Source organism: Vanacampus margaritifer, chromosome 13 (genome assembly GCF_051991255.1).
Source record: "Vanacampus margaritifer isolate UIUO_Vmar chromosome 13, RoL_Vmar_1.0, whole genome shotgun sequence".
In the NCBI taxonomy this organism is placed as follows: Eukaryota; Metazoa; Chordata; class Actinopteri; order Syngnathiformes; family Syngnathidae; genus Vanacampus; species Vanacampus margaritifer.
This window is the reverse complement of record NC_135444.1, coordinates 11,417,241-11,431,794: the sequence shown is the minus strand read 5'-3', so window position 1 is coordinate 11,431,794 and position 14,554 is coordinate 11,417,241. Positions and strand designations below refer to the sequence as shown.

The following is a 14,554-nucleotide window of genomic DNA, read 5'->3' as shown; positions in this document are numbered from 1 at the left end:
GTAGTCGGATACAGAATTCTGGGATAAGATGCAGGCAGAGTGGGAGGAACTGGCTCGGCGAAACTGGCTGACGGAGAATGAGCAATCCCAGATTCCCTCCACGGTCTCTCCTCATGAGAAGGTCAATATTGTCTTGATTTGCATTCACAACACATATTTTACGGGAGGCTCCAACTGCATTAAATTTATGTATGTTTCATATCAATAACAGTAGGAAATACTACATTTTGTTGCCATGGATAGGCCTTGATTTGAAGCTGAAAATACCACCGGTTGCTATTATATAAAAGTGAATGAATAATTGATATACAGTACAAATGATTATTCGCCTAAAAGTGGAATATTTTTACCAAAATAATCAACAAATCCCAAAAACTTCAAAGCTTCAGCACTTTCAGCGAATGCTTGATATAGTCGAAGCCTTGAAAAAATGCACAGACCGCGCACCGAGTGAAGCAGCATTACTTCTGTCAATCGCGGTGAATACACACGGCCCTTCTCGATCAGTGTATTTTTGTGAGGCTTCGCATTATGAAGCATTTGCTGAAAGTGCTGAAGCTGAAACACACGGCAAAAGGTGGGCACTTCCATCAATCATCAATTCCAGTCAATGACTATGCCCACCTCTGCTGTTTAGTTCAAGGTTTGAGGGGATTACTTTTATTTTCATCTCTTTTTTTTTTTTAAATTTGAACAACTTTCAAGTCATCCAGTGACCTAATATCTTTATATTGGTTTGCAGAAATTGAAAGCACCAGTTATCTTATAACTGTTTCCGTTTGAAGAGAAATACATGGGAACGTATTCATGTAAAAAAAAAAAAAAGTGTGAAAAAATTATCTACGCATGCATTTCCTCATCTTCTTTTCAAATCATTCCGTATAAATCCTTTTTGACCTGTGTGTGCTTTCTTCCTCCCACAACTGAACATTTGAGCCTTGCAGCTTCAGACAGAAACAGACAGAAAAGAAGGGGGAAAAAAACAGCTACAGAGCAGGGCTGCATAATTTGTAAACATCACCTCTTGCTGTCCTTTGGAATATTGCGCAGCCCTTTGCATGGCAAGGAAATCATATTTGCTACATTAAACTGAAGTCAAAATGGATGCTACATGCCTAACTACGAGGCAGTAGAAGCCTTTGAATTTTTACAATCAGTAATGAAAGATGAGGATAGTAAGGAAAAAAGTAATAAATAAATATGGAGGGGAAAGAGCATATTATTCATGCATAGAAAACTATACGCCTGAATGTTGACGTGTTCGTCAATCCAATTATTATGCTTTATGTTGGAAAAAGATTTCATATGGCGGCCAACTGAGGATCTAACGGCATATAGTATTAACCATACAGGCGAATATGTTTGTCGGCAGAGCTCATCACACATGAGCTGACCTTCCTGTACCAGGAAGTCTTAAGAGAGCAGACTTGCGTGCCTTCCGATTGATCCCAGCGCAGAGCAAGTTCTTTCAAAGTCATCTTGCTCAGAGGCGGCCGTAAACACACCAGGGTAATCACAGTTTGAAAATTCAAAGTTTAACATTTAAAGAGAACGGGGAAAACCCCAGGGAGCCCAGTCCAGGGTTTATGTGATGTGCTAACGATCGATTCCTTGCCACAGCTTTGCATCCGAGGGGCACTGACGTCACCACTGAACTTGTTTTCTGTTGTTGTTTTTGTTTTTGCTGACAGGGTTACTACTTCCACACAGATAATCCCTATAAGGACTTGCCTAATGCGTTTGAAGAGGGGCAGAAGAAGTCTCGAGAAGGAGACTTGCCAAATGCGGTGCTTATGCTGGAAGCAGCTGTTTTACAGGACCCTCACGATTCAGAGGTGAATGCATTAATTAAAGTGCACGCACACATGCACACACTAGGGCTGAACAATTTTGAAAAATAACCAAATTGCAATTTATTTACATGTATATTACGATTGTGATTTGATCTACGTCCCATGTATTTTTTTACATTAATCTGGTTTGCAATAAACAATATCAGATTCAATTAAAGGTGTATTCAAAGATTTTCTCAAAAAGTAGAAGAAGCCAAATGCCTATCAAATGTCGGGAATGTGCGGGCTCATCTTAATATATATATATATATATATATTGGGGAAAAAATGTAAAAATAATAAATAATAATAATCTTTGAATATGCAAATTCACCACTAGATGGCATTCCCTATACTCCGAGATGAGTTAGGCCTAAAAATAAAAATAAAAATAAAAAAACGAATTTGGAATGATGTGCAGGACGAACATAGTACCTCAATAATATTAACATTTTGAGTGAGTTGATTTAAAAAATATATTAAAAAAAGACGCACAAAATACATTTAACTCATACACTGCCATTGACGGCTATAGACGTCAAAAATTCATTTTAACTATTTCTATTAGTTTAACATTTTTTCCCACTTTTGATAACAAGACTATGAAAAGCTAGAATAAATAGATATAAAATTTGTGATTAATCGTGAGTTAACTAGTGAAGTCATGCGATTAATTACGATTCAAAATTGTAATCGCCTGACGCCCCTAATTTTTTATAATATTTTCTTATTTTAAAATTTTAAAAGATATATATTTATGTTTTTAAAAAAATAATAAAAGATTATGAAAAATTAGGGGCATCAGGCGATTACAATTTGTAATCGTAATTACTTCCCGAGTTAACTCACGATTAATCACAAATTTAATATCTGTTCTAAATGTACAAAAAAAAAATTCTAGGTTTTCATACTCTTGTTAACAAAAATGAAAAAAAGTTAAACTAATAGAAATAGTTTAAATGAATTTTTGATGTCTATAGCTGTCAATGGCAGTGAATGAGTTAATGTTGGTTTTCTCTTCGGCAGTTTTGTGCCATCCTTGAACGGTATTTTTCATGCGAGATACCTTTGTGTTGGGAAAAAAAAAATCACAGTATGTGGTTATTTTGTTGTTTTCTTCTAATCCTTTGTTGTTGGGTTACGATAATAGTTTTTTATGCATGCATTGAGAAATGTATTGTGAAAAATGAAATATATTAAGAGTACATATTTTGCACATTTGCATTTATTACGTCCGTATCTAAATCAGCATTTTTGTCATACATAAATAAAAAAGCAGAAGACCCCCTCCACCAAAAAAGAGAGACTGCAAATCAGAAACACATGAAATCCAGCTCTACTTTTTGAAAGTTTTGAGGCTTCTGATTACCACAGTGTAAATTAATGACCAACATCAATCTGTTTGTTTTTTCCCATCCATCCATTTTCTGAACCGCTTATATTGTTAGAACCGGTTCGATGTAAACTGCCTATAATCAAGGCGCCACCGCAACAGAACTTGAGATGCATGGATGTGCTAACTCTGTGATTGCACAGGTCAACTTGACTGTGGCAAGTGCGAACAAAAACCTCCATCTTAGCCAACTCATGCTGAGAGAAACCATAGAGAAAGAATGCCTCAGTGCCCGCCAGGTGTGCGAGGCAGATTTTGTCCTCAGAGGACACAAGCTGTACGCTGATTGCCTCGAATTCCTTCCGCCTTCTTGAATTGTTTACTGTAACAAAAAGGCCCAACTTTCTCGTACTCTCGATGAGAATTTCCATTTGACCAGTGAGATGAATCTTCGCTCATTTTATTTTATTCCCTCTTTTCTCTTCTTAGTCAGGAGTGACCTCTTTGCAGGTTGAAAGAGCAAAGCCTAAAGCCTTCGCATAAAGTGCTTTTGGTATCCCCGGGAAAATACAGAAATGTGCCAATTTTTACAGGGAAAGGATAATCCCTCTGTGTATGGAACTAATACGATTCCAAAATTCCACCTGGGGCGCTTAGTGGCTCGTTGCCTCACTCCGAAGACCTCTGAGAAATTATTTCTCCCCTTATTTAAGAGAGCGGGACCACAAAAAAAGACACACACACACAGAGATTAGCTTTAGCATTAACTGGTTTTAACATGAGGTTTTACAGAGACAAAACACAGAAGCGCTTTTATAATCTCAATTTAATATGGATTTAAAATTAGTCACTCTGCCCTCTAGTGCTTATTTGGGAAAGTTGCTGTATTGCACATATAGAATTTATTTTGTATTTAACTAAAGTTGTTGGGGCAGCTCACCGGCTAGTCGCATGAGGACGTTATAGAAAATAGATGGCTTGATGGCTGCATTGTGTTATTGCATATACTGTATGTACTACTTTTCTTAAGAAATCTAACATCCTTTAGTTTACTTGCTTCGATCCTGTAGTAGAAAACAGAATCGGTCCAAATAATGACAAGAGGAGAGATTTGTTGTGGCCAAAACACTCGATCCCGAATCCCCTTTTGACTGTATATTGTATTGTATTGAGATGGAGATAGAATGAAAGCACTGATGTCCGACTTCTCCTCACACAGCCTCCTTATTGCTTCTCTGCAGGCTTGGCAAGTGCTGGGGACCACCCAGGCCGAAAATGAGAATGAGCAGGCAGCAATTGTCTCTCTCCAGAGGTAAATAAATAAACGATGCATCTGATAACTCAAACGACATACGGGAAAAAGCAGGCAGTGTAAAAGGGGCGCATATAAACTGTCAGTGGCGTTATATTAATATCAACATCATCAAGTCGTCTGGAAAGGCTTTATTGGTACAAACGAGGTTTTGGAATATTATTAAAGGAGTGGGAGGGGGAAAGTGACTTTAAAACAAAATGAAAAGGCCAAATGCTTTCAATTGAAGCAATGTATCCAAGAAATGACTTTGTTTTTTCCTGTTACCCAACTAATTGTAAATTTTAAAAGGTGACCTCTATGATCGAGCAATGTGTAGACCACAGTTTTGTATGCAGAAATTAAAATTGCTCTTATGTGGTCCACAGAAATCTACGGTAAAGCGTGTAACTCAAAAGTCGAGGAAACAATTTTGACTGGCAAAATATGTTTGAATGTATTTGCAAATAACATTTAAATGTATTTCAATACGTTTGAACATATTTGTAAATTGGTTCAAACATACTTGCAAATACACTTAAACGCATTTGTAAACATTTGCTCTTACGCGGTCTACAGAAATCTACAGAAGTGTGCGGCCGCCAATGCGGAGTAAAAAAATTTGACTGGCAAATACGTTCGAACATATTTCAAAATAAGTTTAAATGTATTCAAATACGTTCACATGCCCATACCTTGTGGCATTATGGGAAAAATGACCAATGGACATCATGCATTGCAGATGTCATAATAAATCATAAAAAATATGAATAAACAGTGTTTAATTCATTTTCAACAATATTAGCATAATGTTGGCCAAATGCTAAAAAAAAATGTCAATGTCAATACCCCATGGCATTATGGGAAAAAAATCATAAGATTTTAGCATTTAGCCTACAAGCACGTTAAAATCTATTTTCAAATACGCAAGTACCTTCGTACATATTTATTTGACAGTCAAAGTGTTTACTCCACATTGTCAGTTTGAAACTTTTGTAATCAAAAAGAGACTACAAGTCTTTCATTCAGTTTAGACTTTTCCATGCCATTTGAATGCACACAAAAATAAATCATTGCTTTTCCAAGTAAAATGTGATTACTGTACTTGAGAGTTAATCTTGCAAACAGTTACCAGTCAAATATGAGGTGCTTGAGCCCACATTGTGTTTTTGTTATGTAACTGCCATCTGTGTGCACAATGTTTTGGTATGAAGTGAGATTAGATATTTTACCTGGCTTTGGTCCTGTTGGAGCCACACTGGCAACACTTTGGATGGTACGCGTCCTAGAATTATTCTGTTTGTGTCTAGTGTCAATTAAAAGAAAACACAACATTTGTTCAGGACTTCAAAGCTATTGCATTTGTGTCTGCATTTATTATGAAAAAGAAGATGGATCATTTGTGTGTAGGGGATTTAAGTGTCCTGACTTTAACTTTATGTAACCCTCACCTCCAATACACAGGGGTGAAATAATTTACTTTGAGATTAACAGAGATTAAGAGTTTGGCACATGAGTTTATCTTGCTAAATCTTTATTTTTGGCCCCTCTCTTACTTTTTAAACTAATCCACCACATTCATCCAAAACAACTCAACAACAACAACACTTTCCAAGCACGCTAATCCAAGGACATTAAACACAGAATGTAATCCTTCATTCAGGTGTTTGGAACTCCACCCCAACAACCTCCCGGCCCTCATGGCTTTGGCGGTGAGCCTGACCAACACGGGCATGCGTTACGACGCCTGCGAGGCTCTGCTCCGCTGGCTGCGACACAATCCCAAATACAAACACCTCCTGAAGGGTAAAAAACATCTCGTGGGATCCCCAAACTCCCAGCGCAGGATGTCCCATGCAGCCAACATCGGCAGGCATGAAAGGTATTCAACAAAATGGTGGCTACATTTTTCTTTCAATCTTTGTTACTCAAGTAAAGATGACCAACAGAAGTGTTGTCAAATCATATATTTATCATGTGTTTAACTCAGACATCTGACATTAAGCGTGTCAAAGCACTACAATTGTCAAACTCAAGGTCCGAGGGCCAGATGTGGCCGCCATTTCATTTTATGTGGCCCGCAAAAGCTAATCATGTTTCAACTTCAATGATCATAGCTAAAATCTGTAAAAAAAAAATATATATATATTTTTTTAATTATTTATTTTTTACAGTAACTTGAACAATTAAACAATTAATTATCCTTGACTTCTGATTTCAAAAGTAGTGCTCCATCAATTTGTTGCATAATGCATATATGTAATAAATAATACTAATAATAATTTGTCTTTACTGTTGTTATGGCCCTTTGAGGGAAGTAGCAATGGCAAAATGACCCGTGACAAATATGAGCTTGACACCCTTGCACTTAGGGCTGTGCACCTTTTTAAAATTTGAAAATACCTAATTTAAACAATTTTGTTTCGGCCAAAAGGAACTTACATAATTATTGTGTTTCAAATAATTTTATTTATTTATCGTCCTAATCGTGATTTACCAAAATAACCGTGATTAATATTTTTTTCCTAACCGAGCAGCCCTATTTGCACTACAACATGGGTGTCCAAACTTTACTGAAAATCGAATGATGCATTTAGCACTTTGTCAATGTCTAACTTTATTCAACAAGCTAAAACCAATCAATCAAGCAATTGTGTATTACAGTTATTTTTGGTCTTTTTTATTTTTTTTTAATTTTTACCATCTTTTTAAAGGTGATAAGGCAAAAAATTTAAATTTTTCATGATTTTGAGGTGGCCCACAGCCCTGTATTCAACTAGAATGAATCCGCCCCTGTCCTCAACAGACCACCACATTCAGATCCAAAACAAGACTAATTGGTAATAAGATGTTTAAAACAGTGTTTACTTGAGGATCTTCCGAAACAGAAATATCGTAATTCATGAGGCATTATAAAGAGAAATCTGGTTCCCATTTTAGCTGTAAATAGTTTCTCTGCATATCTAGAAAAACTCTGTAAGTGTAATTTATTATTGTTAGTAGTTCACGTGTGTTGCATCACGTCCACAATTTCAACATTTGCACCCAATAGGGTTGCAGGCCAGGTCAAAATTTATTTTTTAGATATACTGAGCCGCTAGAAATTGGACGGCGGGCCACAAATAGGCCCCAGGCCGTAGCTTGGACACCCCTGCACTAGACCATAGCCGAGCTCTGTGAACTATGGCAGATGCTGGAGTTCTTTCACTATCTTGACAACCGTGCCCTCTTCGCCAAACCACTCTCAATCCCTGCTTTAGGGAGAGACGCTTCTATCTTAAGCTTTTAAAATGAAGGTTTTAAGCTTTGAACATCAGATAGAAAAGGCTTAATTCTTCTCCCGAGGAAAAGAAGCACTCTATCAAATCATTAATCGTCTAGTCAAAGTGAAGAGATACAGGTACATCCCAATTACTGTGATGTTCCCGCTAATCCATTCAGGATCTTCCCTATTCTCTTCTTTCTGCTGCTCACTCCATCCCTCTCCTTTAACCCTGCTGGTTAACTGCTCTCTGCAATTATCCACTCTATCTTTTACCCCCATCTTCCATGCATTTGTAATGCCTGACCTCATGGGTAACAAATGCCCTTCAATGGGAAAAACCTGATCATTCGTTGTCTTCCTCTCTTTGAATAAGGACAGCACTCTGTCACTCAGCAGCGTGGAGTCGGCCTAATCCTCATGTGAACATGTCCACAGCTCCATGTTACCCGAGGTCAAGGAACTCTTCCTGGAAGCAGTCCAGCACAACTCGGACGCCGTTGACCCGGATTTGCAGACGGGCCTCGGGGTGCTTTACAACCTCAGCAGCGAGTTCAACAAAGCGGTGGATGCTTTCAACACGGCCTTGTCGGTGCGACCTGAGGTATAGCAGCAACTCACTTACTCGCTTGAGGAAAGACAGAAACATGTACTACACAGACTGTAGATAGGCAATTAAAGTGATTGATCTGCTTGGATTACTCTTTAGTTATGACTCGTAGGGAAGGAACATTTGTCAGACGCGCTTAAAGAGCAGTGTGTGGGATTTAGTGCCATCTAGTGGTGAAGTAATAGAATTCAACGATTTTGAAGCATGCACACTACATTGCTTCAGACAGACCACATTTCACAAGCCCGCCGCCAAATGAGCGATCGGCGGTGAGTAAGCTAGCCCAGCGAGCGGGAGTGGCTTACAAGAACTCGCTGGAGCGTCTAACAAGAGCAACTAGCAAGAAATTGCTGGAGCGGCTAATAAGAGCAGCTAGCGGGAGAAACTAGCAGTAGCAAAAGCTATCGAGAGCAAAGCAGAGGGAGACAAGGGGCAGGAGCCCAAATCACAGGACTCAGCCATGGCCACCTGCAGGCTCCAGCTGTGGATGGTAAGTAGCGGTCGAGCCATTCGGTCCGACACTAACTGCAAGCACCACCAGAGGCCAACTAGTTTGCGAAGTTCTTCTCCTTCGGGTATCCGTAGCAGAAAAATGGCGACGAAACATGTCAGGCTCCTGTAAGGCATGACACAACCTATGTAATATAATTAACAATTACTAGAGCTACAATTACCGATATATAAAAAAATGTACGTTGAAAATAAAAAAAATATATGATGATACGATGGTATGATTGGTTTAAAGGTGCATTGTGCCATTTAAAAAGGTCATGTTAAAGCTTTTTCTACATCATGCATGCTCCACCAATGAGTACGAAGAGCCCTGACTGTTTTACTCTGAGTGCATCTATCAGCTTTTATCTTCCCTTTATAGAGTGTGTGGACCCTTTTCGGAGGCGCAAAGTTTTTCTTACCTCATTTGAAGTCATGTCTTCATTTGTCAACTGTGGCTATCACTTTAAGATTGTGCACGTACTCGCACACGCACCATGAATGAGCCTGACACAGATGCTGCAGTTACGCTTTGGGCCAGAGGTGGCAGTCACGAGTAAAAAAAAAAGTGAGAACCTGCACAAAGATCCTTTAACCTTTTTTGTCAATAAAAATTGTTTTAAAAAAATTTTTACATTGATGTCACGTGATAGAACATATTTTTTGCATATTACTGAAATTACGTTTTTTTTATTTATTAATAGTTAGTTCACCACTAGATGGGACTTCATTTTACACACAAACAACAATCTGAATGTATTTACAAATTCATTTGTGTGAATATACACCATCCATCTAATAGATTTCAGTATTGGTATCAAGGTACGTCATACAGTTATTGTACCAAAGTCATAATTTTTGTTTCCGTACGTTTGGGTTCTTCATGATAGTCCTTTTTGTATTGTCACATAAGTTACTTGTAATGTTTAGCATTATTCAAAAATGCATTTAATGAACACCTACCCCGATCTGCAGTCACGCAAATGTGCTATTTGGTATTTAGTTTAATTTATTTATTTTTATTTTTTATTTTTTTATTTTTTTTATTTTTATTTATTTTTATTTTATAGCCAGCAAAATACCTAATATTTCATAAAAAATAACATCGCCATGGTGTCAAAAGTGAGATTGAATCATTATATGCCTACAGTTAACTGCGGAAGGGCTTAAAATACCAAGATATAATACCTTTAAAGTTTTCGAATATAGTTCAAATGTCACGGTGTCAAAGTGATGGTGGCGAGCAGAAGCAAATAAAGCCGTACGTGCCATTGCTGAATATCTCCATTTTGAAAGTGAAAATTTCCAGAGAGACTCTCACAAACACTGAGGCAGATGTTTGGCTGACCTTTAAACTCAAAAGAACTATTTACACAAAAGCCTCCATAAAGAGAGCTTTATTATAATCATGTTCATGTTCCTTTCAGCTTGTAGACATGCATCACATATAGCAAGATAAAACGATGCGTTCACACAAAGGTCAAGATGTCAGCAATGCATTGAAAACAGCATAATTCACACCGAAAATCGTGTTATGTTGTGTTAAAATGTCAACATTGTAAAATTCTGAATCAAGCACACATGAATATGATCTTCATGCGGCAATATTGACTGTGGCGGCCCCACTAAGTTAGTTCAGTTATATTTACTAGGAAATCATGAGGGTTAGTATTGCTGGAGTAAGCAAAATGGATAGGTGGACGAATGGAGGCTACAATTAGTATATTTAGTGCTAAGTACACACCAAGTTGTGCCTGACAGTGTCTTTGATCAATGGAAAATCAACACGCCACACTGCGTCACACACATGACTTCCCAAGGCAAAGTTTTGTGTGCCCTCAAGCAAGTACAAACTCTCAGAGAAGTGATGCCAATTATAGACGCAGTGTGGCGCATCTGCAGGTCACAGCAACATATGGAATGTACATTTATAAACACTCAAATGTTGACTTCCAAAGGCCACATTTCAAAGTTCACGAAAGGTCAAATTAAGTTCCCCTGTAAAGGTTACACTGCATTTTGGGCTCATCCTGAAATTTCAATCGAAAGCCCCAAGGCAAAATATGTGAGCAGATCAGCGCTCATTCACACAAAACCCCCCCAAAAAATCAATATGTACGAGGATACACAAACTTTATTGGTGTCTCTGCATCCCCTTGATGCAAATGAGCGTCTGTCCTCCCCCTTGACGTCCCAGGTCGGCATGAACATTACTCACTGTTAAATCCAACCTCCCACATTTGACTTGGTAATATCTGCCCCCCTGCTGCAAAACTAGCTCTGAACACAAAGGAAGATAATTATATCCCCACTGCAAGGCTCAACCTTAGATAAAGGGCCCCTGTACTGCCGTAGACCGTGACCTCTGTGTGCGTTTGTGTATGTGTGTGTGTGTGTATGCGCCTGCAGGTGGCAAACAAGCACAAGGACACCCTGAGTGATGTAACTGAGCTCTCCTTAAATTACCCTTGTTAGTTTAGCAAGGCGCTACCTTGACGCTTTGTCACTTTTTCACAGGAAAAAAACCACCAAATCGAGCTTGTTTTGCTGTAAAGCAGATAATTCAGCGTTGACAAGATCTATATTTCCATTTCACCCCAGGATTACTTGCTGTGGAACCGACTAGGGGCCACTCTGGCAAACGGAGACCGGAGCGAGGAGGCGGTGGAGGCGTACACGCGAGCTTTGGAGCTGCAGCCGGGATTTATCAGGTCCCGCTACAACCTGGGAATCAGCTGCATTAACCTCGGAGCACACAGGTGAGTGAGTGCAATTGCTTTTTTTTTTGGAGGGGGGTTGAGTGAGACAAAGTTGAATCCTCGGAGCGTACGCGAGTCATCATCCCTGCCAGACAACTCAGACAGAACTAATAAAAAGTGACCACACTCATCGACTGATCTGCCTTGTCCTTATTAAAAACGCTTCACAGACTCAGAAGTGACCACACTGAGGGGTCCAACCCACCAGAACAATAAAAACAAATGCCGGCAATCTTGCAAATATTGTCCATGTGTGCTTTAGGCTGCTCACAATAAAAGGCCACTCTCATATGTGCAGTTTTATCTTTTGGCCACTGATGTTGCAAAGTTTGACATGCTGATTGGTATGAATGCCAACCGGAGCTGTGAGTTGAAAGTTCATTTCTCCATATGCCACCTCCAAAAGTGTTTCATAGAATTTGGCTGTACAGCTAACTATACCAGCCTAGGACCTCCACATCCATCATCTTCAACTCCAAGACTATCTGAGACCAGTACAGACACAGAAGGATTTTTTCAAATCTTAAAAGATTTTGTATGTGACAAACCCCACAGATAAAGATGGTGTTTAACAATTTTGGTCGTATTGTGTGCCAACAATCTCAGTAGAGAGCACCGCACACATTAAAAGTTACTGTCCCACCATCGATCTTGAAATGAAGTCTTCTGAGGCGGAAATCTCATGTGATCACACTTGAGCTCTCCAAAATGAAGAATAGACACTCCCTGATACGTCCCAATGGTTCTTTCCCAAGTGGACAAATCCACTCAAAGCCACTCTTAACACACCTCAGACTTGAGAACAACCTGATAGGACATAAGACATAAGACGTTTGACGTCCTTGGTCTGCAAGGGGCATAATTGGGATGAAAACAGCCCCATTGCCTGCAACAAACAGTTTGCATAGCCAAATAATTATTGTCCAAACTGTCAGAAAGCATCTCAGGGAAGCTCTTCTGCATGCTCCTCAACCTCATCGGGTTCTCGGGTTTTGCGTCACCTGATGACCCGAGATCACTTCATGTTCTTTTATTAACTATATTTTAGAAATAAATCTTGGATGACAGAGAATTTCCTAGAGCTCCACCAGGATAGAACTGAAGTTTTAGTTATTGTTCTTGAAACTCGTAGAGAAAAATGTTAACCTAAATTAAAAACGCTATGTCCTCATGCTTCACAAGTTAAAAACCTAGGTGTTATTTTCAACTCTGAACTTAGATATAAATATATATATATTAGATAAAAAACGGATCTGTTTGTTTTCAGGTTATATTGGTTGATTTTGAATTGCAAAATGGTCTTTTTCTTTTCTTCTGTAGATCATTTTGAATTTGTATGATGAGGTGCTATACAAATAAAATTGACTTGACCTGGAGAATCAAATGTTCTCGTTTTGTGGCAGCTCAATTAAACCACAGTGAATACACTTGTTTCCCCAGAGAGGCGGCCAGCAACTTCCTGACGGCCCTCAGCCTCCAACGGAAAAGCCGGAGTCGGCAGCAGTCCCACCAAGTCATGTCTGGAAACATCTGGGCCGCTCTCAGGATAGCTTTGTCCATGATGGACCAGCCCGAACTCTTCCAGGCCGCAAATATTGGTGACCTGGATCTTCTCATGAGAGCCTTTAACTTAGACATATGAGGAATGGTAAGGTAGTGACGACTGCATTCCCTCCTCTTTCTTCTAGCCAGTAGCCCAAAGCCCAAAGTGGACACATCAGAATGCATTGGATGTAACACAGGAGATATTAATTCTGTTTCCTTTTATGCACGTCGTCCACCCCAATTACCTTGGAGCAGATCTGAGGACAGGTTCTTCCAAGTGACTGCTTTGTGACGGATTTGCACTGCAATTTGCAAGTACCCTGAAGAGCACAAGGACGGGCGAAGATTGTACGAGCGTTGCCTTAGAGAATACGTCAATTAAAAACTGGCTCACTCATTGGAACAGAGCTGAACCGGGAGAGATCTCGCAGAGGGAACGTCATGTACAGTTTGCTGTTTGCACACAACCGATGAGGTTTTGGGAAAACAAAGCTTTCCCTATTCCATTACTCAGAAAGACTCATGGGTGGATTCAGTCAGCAAATGAAAACAACTGCACCATATAACCTGAAGTTGGCATTTCTCTTCCTGGCTTGGAATAATGCTCCCCCGCATGACTTTTCAAAAGTTTCCCTTTTGCACTTGAGACAAACCAGTAACCTCCTCCATCCAAGTGGAATGTGCAAGCCAGGTTGTGTAAGCCTTACTCAAGAGCATGCCAACAACATTTATTGATACTATTTTTATGGCGACACAAAAACACTAAGCCATTGCATCCTATATATTACCAAACTGGTTTTGCTTTCTTTTATTTGCTGCCACCTTTGTCTTTTTCCTCACCTGACTGGATCTCAGTTATACTTTCTTTTTCTTTCTTTTTTTAAATCTTTGTTCACTTTGTCATGTCATGGTTCTAAGAACTTGCAGCTGAACATCACATTTGGAGAGAGGGGGGGGGGGGGGAACTTCAAGCTCCTAAACCCTTCAAACTTTTGCTTCTGTCGACTCATCAGGCATCATCCAATGTTTCCACTAAGCAATGTACACTCAACAAAAATATAAAGGCAACACTTTTGTTTTTACTCCCATTTTTGATGAGATGATCTCAAAGATCTAAAAAATTATACACAATATCACCATTTCTCTCAAATATCCTTCACAAACCAGTCAAAATCTGTGATAGTGAGCACTTCTCCTTTGCCGAGATAATCCATCCCACCTCACAGGTGTGCCATAACAAGATGGTTTGATTAGACACCACCCACAAAAAAACAGCCAGTAGTGACTGGTTTTCTGAGTCCCAAGGACCACCCTCCCTCCTCCAATAAAACAAAACTGCACCTTTCAGAGTGTCCTTTTACTGTGGGTAGTCTAAGGCATAGGTGTCAAACTCCGGTCCTCGAGGGCCGCAGTCCTGCAGGTTTTGTAGG

The 14,554-nt window shown here is 39.3% G+C and overlaps 1 protein-coding gene across 3 annotated transcripts in view; it reads left to right on the top strand.

Annotated features, from left to right (window-relative positions):
- Positions 1 to 13,527, top strand: part of pex5la (peroxisomal biogenesis factor 5-like a) — an 81,033-nt gene extending 67,506 nt beyond the window's left edge. For all 3 annotated transcript variants that reach the window (XM_077583984.1, XM_077583983.1, XM_077583982.1), the window contains 7 exons: positions 5 to 121; positions 1,692 to 1,835; positions 4,407 to 4,477; positions 6,120 to 6,338; positions 8,157 to 8,322; positions 11,422 to 11,579; positions 13,020 to 13,527. In XM_077583984.1, coding sequence (XP_077440110.1) covers positions 5 to 121; positions 1,692 to 1,835; positions 4,407 to 4,477; positions 6,120 to 6,338; positions 8,157 to 8,322; positions 11,422 to 11,579; positions 13,020 to 13,221 — 1,077 coding nt within the window. In that variant the 3' untranslated portion in view covers positions 13,222 to 13,527. The remainder of the gene's footprint in view (positions 1 to 4; positions 122 to 1,691; positions 1,836 to 4,406; positions 4,478 to 6,119; positions 6,339 to 8,156; positions 8,323 to 11,421; positions 11,580 to 13,019) is intronic.
- Positions 13,528 to 14,554: the final 1,027 nt, after the last annotated feature.